General features: G+C 42.7%; 1 protein-coding gene across 1 annotated transcript in view; it reads left to right on the forward strand.

Moving 5' to 3' along the window:
- The first annotated feature begins 7636 nt into the window (after positions 1 to 7636).
- The window catches only part of LOC132990198 (laminin subunit alpha-5-like), an 8423-nt gene continuing 1059 nt past the window's right edge, over positions 7637 to 15000 (forward strand). Inside the window, exon 1 of the mRNA XM_061058328.1 lies at positions 7637 to 8122. Coding sequence (XP_060914311.1) covers positions 7826 to 8122 — 297 coding nt within the window. The 5' untranslated portion in view covers positions 7637 to 7825. The remainder of the gene's footprint in view (positions 8123 to 15000) is intronic.

Consider the following 15000-nt stretch of genomic DNA (forward strand, 5'->3'; position numbering starts at 1 on the left):
TCTGCACCCCCTCCCCCTCCCCCTCCCCTCTGTGCTCCCTCATAAGCCACGCCCCCTCACTTACATGACCTCAGCTCATCTCTGTCATTGTGTAGAAACTACATCGTCTCATGTCTCATTCAGAGATAATTCAACACTCAACTTTATCAAAATACATATTTTAAAAAAAAACTACTTTACTATTCACAACGTCCAACGACAAACTCACAGTATAAACTCCGCCATCGGTGAGACGCTTTGAGTGTGAGCTAAGGGGTAGAAAACGAGCAGAGAGACAGGGAGGCGTCTGATTGGTTCATCAGATTGGTACCTCGTGGCAGACATTGGTTGAAGTTTTTACAGACTTACAAACTGATACAGATGATGTATTTTCTTTGTTCCTTTTTCAGAGAACATGAGTTATTAATGTCTGTCAGGACCTAAAGACAATTTACACCAAAGTCTTAAAAAGTGTTTCTGGAGAAAATGACCAACCCTGACTTTAACTGAAGTCAACATGCTCATCATAACTGGGTTTTTTTCCTGAGGCTGCACCGGTCTATAATCATAAGTTCTTCTGAAGATCATGACCATGCAGGGAGACCCCCTCTCTCCTCCCAACATTTCCTGTCTCCCTTCAGCTGTATAGACTATACCGCTTTTCCCGTTTGGGGTCCTGGGGGGCTGGAGCTGATCCCAGCTGTCAGCCGCCAGTCAATCGCAGGGCCTGTCCTATCCAATAAAGACGGAAATAGCCCAAAAATAATCTTTAAAATAAAGAGAGCAATGACTTATTTTTCCTTTCTGATGTGGAAAAGACAAAACTTTAGTGTCTATATAACATGTTTTAGTAACGCCATGTTGTATTAAAGGAGACTAAACATTGGTGATTTTGACACTAACATTAGTAAAATGTTTACTGAGGGAATAAATGAAGTGAGAAGTTGGCTAACTTTCAGTTAGAGGCGCCTCCTGCTGGCCATTAGAAAGAACGCAGCGTGAAGACGCTCACTTCTTCTCTACAGTCTTTTAGTAAAAGACCCAGCGGGGGGCAAGTGGGTTCAATTAAAGGAGCAGTTAGCCGTCGCCACAGCAACCTGTGGCCTGTCCCTCACTTCTCCTCTGGTCTCCACGGCAACCAGGAAGTAGATTAGTTCTAGAGTTCATGAAGAAAAGGCGGCGAGAAGGAGGAGGGATTAGCGAGGTGAAACGACAAGCCCTCTTTCTTTTCTTCTTCTTCTCTCTCTTTATTTGTCTTCACATAACTTTTTCTCTCGTCACCAGATTTCCTCTCCTCTGCTTTCCCTCAATTCCTCTTCGCCTCTCATGCACTTATTGACCAATCACTTTTTTTTTTAAACGCAAGCAGCACTGATTTAAAAACGTTTATGTCATTTTAAAGCTTGCGTTGAATTTATATATTCGAAACAACACATCCACTGGTCGAGGAGATATTTGAATGTTTTCTGTAGGAAAAAAAAAATCTGGGGATCGAACCCTCAACTTTTCGGGTGAGAGACGACCGACTTAAAACTGATCCACAGCCGAGAAGAGGGACAATGTATTCTTACTAATATTTAGAGCATATAATGTTTATTGTACAGTGAAAAAGTAGCTTCCAACAAGTAAAGAATATAAAATGAAGATTGCACAGTCAGAAATGTGAATACTGCAGGAGACATATGATTTATAGAAGAGAAAACATGATGCTCAGGTAGAAAGTGTAGAAATAGTTCAGGTGTAGGAGACATAATGTGCTTTTTGACCTCTGTTGATTATTTATGTTTCACTCCTGTAGTGGCTATTTGTCAAAAAAAACCAAAAAAAAACTAATATCAAACATAATCAAATGACCACTGATGCATCATGGGGGATGTGATGTACGCAGGCAAAAGAAATCCAACGTCCATGCAAGAGATCTGCTGTTGTTTGGTGGTTTATTTGGTTCAAAAGAACAAAGAAAGTCGTGGCTCCTGCTGCCTCTCATAGGCCCACCCAGGTGCATGCTGGTCCTCTACCTGCCTCTGGTGCCCACAGTGTTACTCAAACACCTAACAAAAATACTAATACAAAACTAAATTTACTAAACAAATAACTAGCAAAAGAAAATATTATCCAAAATCTATTCTAAATAAAGAAAACATGTAGAATAATTAAATAAACAACACCACCCAAATATTAGTGAACTAAATACCAAAACTAATTCTAACAACACTTAAATATCTCCAACAGCTCCTTATGTGTCTATATATGTTATTTATGTGTGTGTGTATCCTTATGTGTCTATATATGTTATTTATGTGTGTGTGTATCCTTATGTGTCTATATATGTTATTTATGTGTGTGTGTATCCTTATGTGTCTATATATGTTATTTATGTGTGTGTATATCCTTATGTGTCTATATATGTTATTTATGTGTGTGTATATCCTTATGTAGGTTTGATATAATTTCCAGAATTTGCAGTGGGTGTAGTTTGACCTCATTTTTACCTGAGCTTTTGTGTGTAGACAAAGTGTGAGTGGGTTTGAAATGTTTCTGTTGACCGTCCGTCATCGTCTTAAAATCTTTTGGAATTTTTGTGTAGAATTATTTTTCACTCTTTGAATTTTATTTCAATATGAACGAGTCATAGGTACACGCCGCTTAGTCTCTGTGCGGCGTTCTCTAATCTAAGCCGCCACATTAACAGGTATGTTGTCATATGTTAGAGAAGCGTTTTGTCTCATACAGAGGCAGGTCTGAGTCATATCCTCGCAGCTCGACTACATGAAATGAGTTCCTTCCTGGGTTAATAAATGCTGATGGTATAGGTAAAGTTTGAGCCGTGATCTTTAGCACACTAACCAGAGAAGCGTCTCCGCTGTGACCTGTGAGCCCGCAAACAGCCGCAGGAATGTTCTAGTGTGTCAGTGAATGAAGCTCCGCTGCATTAACACACTGCCTCGAGACTCCTTTAAACTACAGGAGGTCACTGACCCCGGCCTGTGTGTGTGTGTGTGTGTGTGTGTGTGTGTGTGTGTGTGTGTGTGTGTGTGTGTGTGTGTGTGTGTGTGTGTGTGTCCACAGGTCAGAGTTGAGCATGTGTTAGACAGACGATGGAGGAAGTGGATGTGTGAGGTTCCTGGACTCTGGACATTGTCGACAACAAACATATAGAAGCTTTCACACATGCAGAAAAACTCCTGATATTTCCAGGAGGATTCTGTATGAACGTAAACAGCCCAATTTTTTATTTGGACTTCACCCAGTGTTTCTCCTGACAGACCCCCTACTATTTTTTCTGCAGCAAGTCCGAGTGAGCTGATGTGAGAACGCAGCAGGATATATATATATATAGGATATTATTATTTTATCCGGAGAATTCACCTCGAGCCAATGAGAGGGAGGGAATTAATATCCTGTGACTGGAGTCAGTGCATAGACTGTCTGCTCACGACCGCTACCATCTTTTACCTCAGGAGACCCCCCCCCCCCCTCCTGAAATGATCTAGATATTTTCAGGAGTGTGAAACGGGTTCATCTGAATGACTGATGAGGTTTCCTGAAGGTTTCTGATGTAAACATCCTCTCAGAGTAAAAGGCCTGACTCACCTGAGCAGCTGTTATCTGTGTGTGTGTGTGTGTGTGTGTGTGTGTGTGTGTGTGTGTGTGTGTGTGTGTGTGTGTGTGTGTGTGTGTGTGTGTGTGTGTGTGTGTGTGTGTGTGTGTGCGCGCGCACCAGAGAAACTCTTTCATCTTCTTAAGTGGTTCCTGTAGCTTGATTAGATGGTGCTACAGAGTCCATGAGAGAGCACACACACACACACACACACACACACACACACACACACACACACACACACACACACACACACTCACACAACATAAGCGGTGAGATGTTGTTTTTTTTCTCTGAATTTTACAAATAAAAAGTTATTTCTTGTCCTGTAAACATCTTGAATGAATTTCTTCAACCTAATCCAAATTTGTTAAAAAAAAAAAAAGCACACATAATGAAATAATACAGAAGTTTGACCAAAGTGTGTCCAACCCCTGTATTCCCTGTTCCGCTGTCGAGGAAACTATCACAACACGCCTTTTTCTGATGTTTATAATAAAAAGTTCAGCAGCGTTTTTGGCATTTGATTTTTTTTTAGATCTGTCTTTGGACTTTTTATGCCGTTATTCTACCGACAGGTCAGTTGATAGAGGCAGAAACCGGGGAGACGGGTTGCACTAACCACCCCCCCCCCCCCCCCCATGTACAGAGGCTGTAGTCCTCCAAGCAGGCAGCGCGGGTTCAAATCCTACCTGTGGCTCCTCTTTCCGCATGTCACTCCCCACTCAGTTACTTCAGGAGTCTTAATGCAGTGGGAAAGAACATTTTCCAGAACCTGGTTGTTCTGCTTCTTATGGTTCTGTACCTTGAAGGGTGAGGAACAGGTCTGACTCTTTTGATTGGTACTGTGAGGAGTAACGCTTTGTGTCTTTTTAGCTCACATGTTTCATTAAGGCCTCTCCACTTTCATCCTTCAAAGATGGACGGACATGTACGCGTGAAATGGAAGCTCTGAAGAAAGCATGCCTCTGCCTGAAAACGCTTCCCGTCCTTTAATTCGGTTCTTCACTGAAGGATTGAAGCGCACAGAAAACGAGGAAACCGCCTCAAAGAGAGGACAACTTATTCAGGAGGACGACAGAAGCTCCTGGATCCACTCGACCTGAAGGAGGATTATTGTGGTGTGTGTTTCTCAGCACAGGGGACGGAGCCTTTCTCTTCTTCTGTGACATTTAAAGACTCCACTTTAAAGAGTGTTGAGATGGAATACTGAGTGTCTCTCTCTCTCCCTCTTGTTCGTCCCTCACACACTTAACCCGGAGCAGCAGCAGCAGGAGGACAAAAGTCTGTATGGACGTTCTGACAGCTCCCAGGGAGGGAGACGAGATTACAGAGAGAGAGAGAGAGGAGGACGGATTAAAAAAACACAAGAAGAAGAGTGACAGTCGTCCTACAGTCCCCGCAGAGTTTAAACACACAGAGGAAGAATCCCCTAGACAAACTTTACCATGTAGCTGTGATGCTAACAAACTGTTAGCATAACCAGGAAGAGCTGGAGCAGGAAGAGGGGGACGCACTGATGTGTTGCAGGACCCATTAGAGATTTAAAGCATGTTACAAATCTGGATTTCTTTCTTGGAAGTTGTGACCAGTAATGACACCAGCGACAATTTAAATAAAATCACAGCGCACGACTCGAGGTAAAGGAAACACCATGAGGACGAGTTTAAACATTACAGCAAACAAAACGACTCGATTTATTAGCTTTTCTTTTTCCTGGATGAGAGAACCTCCTGTCCAACTTTTCGGTCTTTTTTTTTAAAAATCACTTCACAAGAATCAGTTGGTACAGATTTTTAATGATCCAGATAAGGGAGGCGACAGGGAGGGAAACGTGTGTTAATGTATGAAACCCCCCGTCACCTATCACTCGAGTAAATGTGCAAACCACAACACCTTCATGACACCCTTTTTTTAAGACGGCTGTGTTGAAGGATCACACTGAAATAGTGTGTTGGTGTAATAGTGTCAACTTTAAATGTGTCTAAAAATAACTTTACTTTTTTTTTACAATTCTGGCTTCATGAGGTCAAACCTCTCCAGCAACTCTTGAAGTATGAAGATCTACTTTATTTTTTAAAGATTTATTTTTGGTCTTTTTGTGCCTTTAATGGAGAGATGGGACAGTGGATAGAGTCGGAAATCAGGGAGAGAGAGAGAGAGAGAGTGGGGAACGACATGTGGGGAAAGGAGCCACAGGCCGGATTTTGAACCTGGGCCGCACGCTTGGAAGACTACAGCCTCTGTACATGGGGCGCGTGCACAAGATCTACACTTTATTAACGTTATTCGACGACCCACACGTTTCAGGGTCGGCCTTTTGACCTCTTCAGATGATCAACACATATATGTAGATTTATATATTAGATCTTAAGTCTCACATGCTGAGTTTTGCAAATCAAAGTTTCTGACTTCACAGCTTGTTGCATGTTTTAAACGTTAGCTCTGATTTAGTTCTCTCTCTCTGCTGTGTGTTAACAGAACGAGCCACGTGTGTGGTCGTCTGTGTGTGTTTGTGGAGAGCAACTGTCTGTGTGTTTTTATTTGTTTTGTGTGTTTGAGGGTCTGAATCCCCCTTCTCTCTCTCTGTGTGTGTGTGTGTGTGTGTGTGTGTGTGTGTGTGTGTGTGTGTGTGTGTGTGTGTGTGTGTGTGTGTGAGGGTCTGAATCCCCCTTCTCTCTGTGTGTGTGTGTGTGTGTGTGTGTGTGTGTGTGTGTGTGTGTGTGTGTGTGTGTGTGTGTGTGTGTGTGTGTGTGTGTGTGTGTGAATCCCCCTTCTCTCTCTCTCTCTGTGTGTGTGTGTGTGTGTGTGTGTGTGTGTGTGTGTGTGTGTGTGTGTGTGTGTGTGTGTGTGTGTGTGAGGGTCTGAATCCCCCTTCTCTCTCTCTGTGTGTGTGTGTGTGTGTGTGTGTGTGTGTGTGTGTGTGTGTGTGTGTGTGTGTGTGTGAGGGTCTGAATCCCCCTTCTCTCTCTCTCTCTCTGTGTGTGTGTGTGTGTGGGGGGGGGGGGGGTTGTTGATTACCCATTTGTCGTTTTGACACTTGGTGGGTCCATTTAAGTAATGTCAAATGAATGAGAGAGTTAAGAGAGGAGATGGAACCAGAAGAAGAGATGGATAGATACTTCATTGATCCCAACAGAGATCCAGATTAAACCTGTAGACCTACAATTAAAAATCAGACTTTTACCAAGTGCATGTGCAGGACTAAAAGTAGAAACATGTAGAATTAAAAACACAGTGAAGAGTCGACCTCCAGCTGCAGAGCAGAGTTTATGTTGCAGGTACTGCAGTGTCTGAAAGCAGGTTTAGTGTAGATTTTAAAGTCTGTTTCACACTGAAGATGAGTGATGTGGAGGAAAGAGAACAGTTTGAGGAAAGCAGAAAGAGTCAGAGGGAAGATGTGTTGTTTTATAAATTGTTTTCTGATTGGCCTACAGCTTTAAGTGTAAGTAGCATGTTTCATAAAAACCAGAAGAGGATTTCTTCTGTGTTTTGAGAATGAAGGCTCAATGTTTTGAAAGTCGAACTGAGACAAACATGCAGAGAATAAAGTCAAAAGAGTTCAAATGTTGAGAATAAGTCGGAAAGTCAAGATTAAAAAAGTGAACATTTGAGAAAAAAGTCAAAATGTTGGGAAAATGTTTACCTCCAGGAATGATGGTCACAGGAATACGGATCATTTTTATAAAAAAAAAAACTTTCTCCTGTGTTTCACTTTAACTTTGTACATCTGCAAAAATAAGAACAAAACTTTTCATTAATTGCATTTCATTCTTGTCTGAGAAGAATGGGGGGGGATCATGAAACAACTGCAAACATGGAGAAGTGACGTCATACATATCAAATTAACAACCGGCTCTAAACTGTTTATTGTATTTGAGCCAATTAATGAACCATGAAGATTGCTTTAAGATGATTTAACTAGAAGAAGCTGTGCCCTCCTCCAACCACTGGGGCCGGGCCAACAGAGAGGGGAGGGGAGGGGAGGGGAGGGGAGGGGGGTGAGGGTGAGGGTGAGGGGGGGAGATCCAGATCGAGTTGGAGTAGGTGCTTGTTGGAGCGACACGGAGAGAGAAAGCTCGACGCACCCGCCGCTCTCCAGGACTACAAACTCCTCTTTCTCCTGTAGTTTTTTCTACTCTTTTTAGCTCCAAATGCTTCCCCTCTACAGAAGTTAACAGCTTACATTACTTTACTTTTTGACTTTCCTAACTCTTCCTGAGTGGATCGAGCGAACAGGTGGAGATGATGATGATGATGGCGAGCGGACCGGCTCCGCTCTCCCCGGCTCGTCGCTCCCGGACGCGGCTGCTCTCGCTGCTGCTGCTCGCGTCGTGCTGCAGCTTCGTGTCGGCGCAGGAGCTGCCAACCAACGGGGTGAACGGATACAGCCTGCACCCGCCCTACTTCAACCTGGCAGAGGGCACCAAGATCACCGCGACGGCGACCTGCGGGGAGGACGACACCGGCAGGAGCATACAGGACCTGTACTGCAAGCTGGTCGGAGGCCCGGTGTCCGGGGACCCGAGTCAGACCATCCAGGTGAGCAGGAGCCCAAACACTTTTTTTTAAAATACTCCTGCTGCAGAAAAAAGTGAATCCAAAACGTTAAAGCTTTTTAGTTTCGCAAAATATTCCAAATGATTCTCCCTCCAAACATCACCATGGTTCAATAATATACGAATTTATTTTACTGTGAGGACTTGGTGCCTGCATAGGTGTCACCTTTGCTCATGTTAAAACACTCCTCTAGTATTTGATGCCAAAAATGCGTTAGGCCTTATAATGCATCCATCCAAACTATGCAGGATTGTTTTGCATGTTAAAACCTGATTTTGCATTTCTGCAGCTGAAAACACACACACTGTTATGTTATCGTCTCTAAAGGTGTTTTTGGTGCTTAATTAAAGTCTTAAAGTGACATAGTAATCACATGTGGCTGTTTTTAAATGTTGATTGTTGTACAGTGTCCTTGTGTGTCTTGAAAGGCGCTTATAAATAACATTTATTATTATTATTATTTAACATCAGTCCTGACATATTAAAATGAGCCTTTAGTGTTTTTAGTGCACTTTAAGTTCTTCGTTCTGGGTTTGTAAATGTCATTTTTTTATCCCAAAAGAGACCACACATTTAAGAGTAGCCACCCTGAAATATACCAGGGGGTTTTCCTACAGGCTCTCAGTGTGTGTATGGTGCTCAATGGAGGGCGTTTAAACACTGGTATTCTCATAAAGTGTCTTTACAGTTGAATTCATCCCTGAGGTTGCATTCCTTTAATATTTTATAGGGAATAATAACGATCATGTTTCATCGCATTTGCAGGCGTGATATTGCTCAATCTGTCTACTTTAAAGACCGGAGTGTGTCAGATTGAGGGCATGTCATGATGATTTTATCACCTGAGGTTTCACACATTGTATATCAGCCTCTTAAATTCTACTTTTAAGTTCATGTTGCTCTTGTTTCTGAGATTTTGCTGCATTTTTTTAAATTTGATTTGGTTTCAGTTTGAGTATCTGCGACCTTGTGCAGATGCCAGCCCCGTTTCTCCGAGCACTCCTCGCTGAACAGAGGGGGTCAGCAGTGTGCCTGAATCCCCCCCCCCCCCCCCCACTACCCTCTGCCAAGTCATTATTTCATGCACCGCTTCATTTGTAGGACTTGGCAGCACTTAACACACACAGCACTTATATAAGTAAAAGGACGAGGCAACACTTCACTTTTCAGAGTGCTGCGTTTAATGTGCTTTTAATGTGATGATGAGTTTGTTAAAAAAAAAACAACGGCAGCACGTCCATCTTGTTGTGTGTTTGACAGTTAAGCCAACCGGGTGTCTCTGGTTAGAGCACAAAGGATTATTGCAGTTTCATGGGTTAACCATTAAAGGGACCCTCGAGGCGATAACATGCAGGCGGCTTATTGCCTTCTCTCTCTCTCGCTCTCCCACCTGTTCCCCACATTCCTCACAGTGGCTGACCCGTGTCCTCCAATCACAGCTTCTCTCTGCTCTGTTTCTGTAACATAGATCTGATGTCATGTTTCCTCTAAGAAAAGTGAGGGATTGAGATATTGCATTAATCACAAACCTCACTGTTCCTTCTGCTTGAGCTAAACTTTGAAGTGACAGTGATGCAGATTGAGTCTGATTTGAAAGCAGATAAGATATCAAGATGAAGACGTAAAGACACACTGAGGCTGAGGAAGAACAGCAGGCGGTCTGAGGTGTTAATTGATTGTGAGGAAGAAGAATGAAGTCGATGCAACACAAAACCAGCAGTCCTGAGGGGGGTTTAGGGTCTTTGAGATAAGATCTCCTGCTGCAGCTTTCAGGCTGTTGATTAAAGTGTATCATTAAAAACATGCCCTCTAAAGACGTTTTCATATCTGCACTCCTGAAAATATCTAGATCATTTCAGGAGGACTGCTCCGGAGATTCTCCTGACCTGGTTGTTCACATATGAACCTCACAGCGGGAGACTATCCCTGTCAGACAGGGGGGGGGGGGGGGGGGGGTCTACAGAGGTAAGACATGACGTACAAAAAGAATCGGAGGTAGCAGACGTCCTCTATACGATGCTGTAATGAGAATATCTGTATTTATTTGAATTTGAATTTATTTATTTTAATAGGGACGATGCAATTTAACATCATTTCAATACAAAGCATGAAACTGATGTGCTGCATAAAGAGTTTATAGCTATTGCTAATTTCCAACTCATGTCCCCAGTTGGGCCTTTGTGTAAACAAACAGATTAAAATGTACAACATTCAGTTACATAAAACCCCATAACACTTTATGAGGATATTAAAATACATGTACAACAATACAAATGCTATAAACCAGTTTAAAATAAAGTTTTAAGATACTAATTAAAAGTGGGTACAGCTCTGGCTTGCTTTGAACATTTCACCTGTTTTGTAAAAGATTTTTAGTCCCAGATTAATTTTATTTCAGGTGGTTATATCAATGCTGTGTAGTCCAACAGAATCACAATATTTTGACTGTTTTCTCCTCCTGGAAATTTTCGACCTCAGGAGTTGCTCGTCTATCACTCGCTCGGTTAGTTTGTGTTATTGTGTGAAATGTTTGTATAACAGAGAGAAAAACACACAAAAAATGAACCAATCTTAGCAGCGAGCGGTAGACGAGCAACTCCTGAGTCAGGCTGAGTGACATGACTGTTTTGGTCGGTGGTGTAGTTTCAGTGTCGTTGCTTTGAAGAGAGCGACTAACAGCTGTTTTATAGAATAAAGAATCTTGAGTTTCTTGTCTAGCGCTTCTTTGATTGGTTAGTCAGGGGCGGCTGTGGCTCGGCTGGTAGCGTCGGTCGTACCTTAACATTCCCATAACGACATTTTAATAACAACGAGGAATACTTCCCGAGATACGCCGAGAAATAAACACATGTTGTTCAGAATTGAACCTGAAGTCAGCGGCTTGGAGAAGCGGCCCTCCTCTGCTGTGAAAACTCTCCCCGCATGCAGACGTGATCCAGACCACGTTTTTACCCACTTCAGATCCTCCACCACGCAGGATCAGGAGGAATATTCTTTCATCAGAGATTTTTTCCTTCAGTCGTCCCTCTGACCCGTTCAGTTGAAGTAATTAGCCCGGGGGAAATCTCCAAAATGAACCCAAGAAATCTGCTCATTAGCTCCAGGGGAATGGAGCATTATGTGTTCGGGGTAAGAGGTTTAGCTCCACTTTAGCCCGGGGGTATTGTGGCCCGCTCGGCCCACTTGTTGAGTCACTACACACACACACACACACACACACATACACACACACACACACACACACACACACAGCCAGAAAACACACTTTTCTACCTCGAGGTTAATCCTGTTTTGATTTGACAAAAAGACATGAGAGTGTTTGCATTAATTAAAAACAGCAGGAGGAGGATTGGTGGTTTGGAGTGTGTGTGAAAAAATGTGAGAAAGGTTCGAGAATCTCAGAGCGTTACGCTAAATCAAATCTTCTTTTTATTTTATTTTTAAAGATTTATTTTTGGGCCTTTATTGTAGAGACAGGACGGTGGGTAGAGTCAGATATCAGAGGGAGAGAGAGAGTGGAACGATATGCAGGAAAAGGAGCCACAGGTCGGATTTGAACCCGGGCTTCCCGCTTGGCAGACTGCAGCCTCTGTACATGGGGGTGCGTGCCCTAACCACTCGGCCACCAGCGCCCCCAAACCTTCTTTCTCTGCTACATGACCCTATAATGAGAATATAAGCCTTTCAACAGAATCACAATATGAACTAAAGAGTGGAGAACAGAAAACAAAAAAATGACTTGCACGGTGGCCCCCCGATCACAGGGAATAAAGGTCCCCCTCCCACTCCCACTTGCTCGAGGTGAATTCTCCTGATTATATCCTGCTGCGTTCTCACATCAGCTCACTCTGACTTTCTGCAGAATAAATACGAGGAGGCTGGAGGAGAAACTCGAACTGAAGAAAAATTCACAAAAGCAGCTCATTCTGAAAATTTCTTTTTCTGAAGATTTCTTTTTCTGGATTTTTTATGCAAAGTGTGAAAGCAATATCAGAGCTTGGCAGAACAAGAGATACTGAAAACATGCATGCTCTAGTTTTGATGCTTTATTTTCTCAGAAGAGCATCGGAAAAGTCAAACATTCATGCAAAGAAAGAAAGAAGAGAGAGAGGGGGGGAAAAAATCTTACATAAAGAGGCAGGTGTTGACGGAGAAGCACTTCAGCTCTGCCCTCAGGACGTGGATTCCTCACCCAGAGAGAGAGCGAGAGAGAGAGAGAGTTATTCTCATTGACCCGAAGGTGGAGGGAAAGAAATGGAGAAAATATGTGAATGAACGTAAGAGTGTGTGTCACTCTGAGAGAGAGAGAGAGGGGAATCTGCTCGACATGCTCGTTGTTTCCAGGTGGTCTTCTTTGTCGACAGGATCGCCCTTTCTAAAAGAGGTGACAGGAGAGGAAGAGAAAAAAACACACTGAAAGAGTGTGAAAAAGAGTTTGACAGACGCAGAAAACATCTCACTGTGCTGCACACTTTCCTCATTCTTTAAAGATGTCACACACACCTGGGTGGGACGTTCACACCGACTGAAAGTGTTTGAAAAAGCACCTTGAGACGACGTAAGGTTTGCTTTCATTTCCCCCGCTGAGTCGAGGGGATTTCATGCTCATATGGATGGTTTCAAGTGCAATTTCCGGGAGCGTGCCCATGTTCCCACATTTCTAAGATTTTTTTCAAAATTTCAAGATTTCAAGATTTTTATTTGTCACATGCCCATACAGATGTGCAGTGACATGTAAAGTGCAATAATCACTCAAATTACTAATACACATATATACAGTAATATAGAGATATAATGTAAAATTAAAAAAAGAAATATTTGAATATACAACATATAGAATAATGTAAACAGTGTAAAGTGTCCATTAGGCCCTATGTTCCCACATTTCCTTTTTCATGAATTTGTATCAGATTTTTCCCCCTTCCTCCCAATTTGGTCGCCAATTACACCCAACCTATCATCCAGTATCACTGGACTACAGATGGACTGAAGCTTTTAGCTGAATCTGGTGCGCCCATCTCTTTGTTTATTGCAAACATTTAATATAAGTGCACATTGTCCTTTTAAATAAACAAACTAAACTAAGTAGCACAGAGGCCTCGCATGGACTAGCTTCCGATCAGATCGGTCGAATGAAGCGCAGCAACTGGAAGCAAACCATAGTGGGAGGATAGGGCTTAAATTGAAGGGAAATGTAGGAACACAAGACCTAATTTTGAAAATGTCCTAGAAATGTGGGAACATAGGGTTTAATTTTCAGTGAAAAAAAAATTCTTAGAAATGTGAGAACATAGGGCTGACCCCTAATTTCCGAGGTGTGTGGACTGCTCTGTGCTCTCAGGGTGTGTGCAGGGAGAAAGAAGATATGGAAAGAGAGGCTGAAGGCGTGTAAAGATGGAAGAATACATGTAAGAAGAGGAAGAACATGCAGCAGGGTCACAGAGAAAACAGAGCTTCAGGGTTCCTGCTTTAGACGCTGCGACGTGACCCTTTGACCTCGGCGACCTTGCAGTGATAACATCTCCTAACCCGGCCCTTTTGTTCACGTCTGCGCTTGTTTCAGTTTATGCTAAACGCTTACATAGCCAGCAGTCGTGTAGGGTTTAAACACTCAGACGACCTAAATGGATTAGATAAGAATGAAGAGGCTTTGGACACAAAAAGAGGAGGAGAGGTCGGCTTCAAGTGGACATGTCCGCTTCTGATTTAGCACCAAATTATTACAGCGTGTTGTGGAAGCAGTGCGTGTGTTCATCGCTCTGTTCAGCCGGAGAGACTTGATCGTGGAACGTTAGACTTCAAAAAGCGGGGAAATCCAAACTTTTGTGTCTTTAAGTTAAAAAGAAATCTGACTGTTTTTTTTGTTTTTACACTGATTGTCAACTTGTAGAGTAAGCTGTAAAAAAAAAAAAAAAAAAAAAAAAAAAAAAGTAGAGGCGCTGCTTGGCACCCCAGACCAGTAGGGGGGCCCCTGAGAGCTGACAAAATTTAAACCACAACAGCCAAAATGTGCAAATTTTGTTGCCTTGCTAAGCGTTGCATGCTTTATTGCTGTGAAAACCGAAGTTTGTCAATGAAGAGAAATGTAACAGGAAGAAAGAGGAAGCGGAGTAAGCTATGGCAGACATAATGGTGATAAATGCAGGTTGTAGGACCCCCCTAAGTATGTCTTCCCTGGGGCCCCAACAGACTCTAGAATCAACACTGACTCCAAGCTCAGTTTCTTGGTGTGACTGTCTCCTCTCTAGAAACACAATGCTGCTGAATCAGACAGTCAACTGTACAAATACAGCTCAAAACTGTTGAACAACGACGTACAGAATGTAATCACGGCTGAAGTCTCACCGTTACAGAAACCTGAGAGGAGCCGCGTCTCTGTAGGAAAATAAAAGAAACCCGACCTGGTTAGCTTCAGGGACGAAGAAGGTGTGAAAGAAAATCCCTGCTTTTCAAAAAAGATGTTTACTGAGACGCTGGAAAAACTTTGTGCTGCTGTGTCGGGTGGAGTGTAAGTTAAAGATCCTGACGCTGAAGACCTCGACTGTAGATCTGTTAAAAAGAGCAAAACAAAGAGTTCAATACACACAGAGACTCTAAAGGTTGAATCCAAAGCAAAGACTGTCAGGCGTCGTGTTTACCTCGCGTTTTTTCCAGGCAGAAAAGCACTGGCCTGGTCTCCATGACAACAGTCTGGTGACAACGGCCACTGTATGACCGACACTGCTCTGTTACTTTTTACTGTATTTTTAATGTTTCATATTTTAGATTGTTTTTTTTACCCGATCAGACACGGAGCAAAGAGAATAGAATAGAATTACTTTATTGATCCCAAACTGGGAAATTATGGCGGCAGGTTTTCC

The sequence above is a fragment of the Labrus mixtus genome, chromosome 15, assembly GCF_963584025.1.
Source record: "Labrus mixtus chromosome 15, fLabMix1.1, whole genome shotgun sequence".
NCBI classification, from domain to species: Eukaryota; Metazoa; Chordata; class Actinopteri; order Labriformes; family Labridae; genus Labrus; species Labrus mixtus.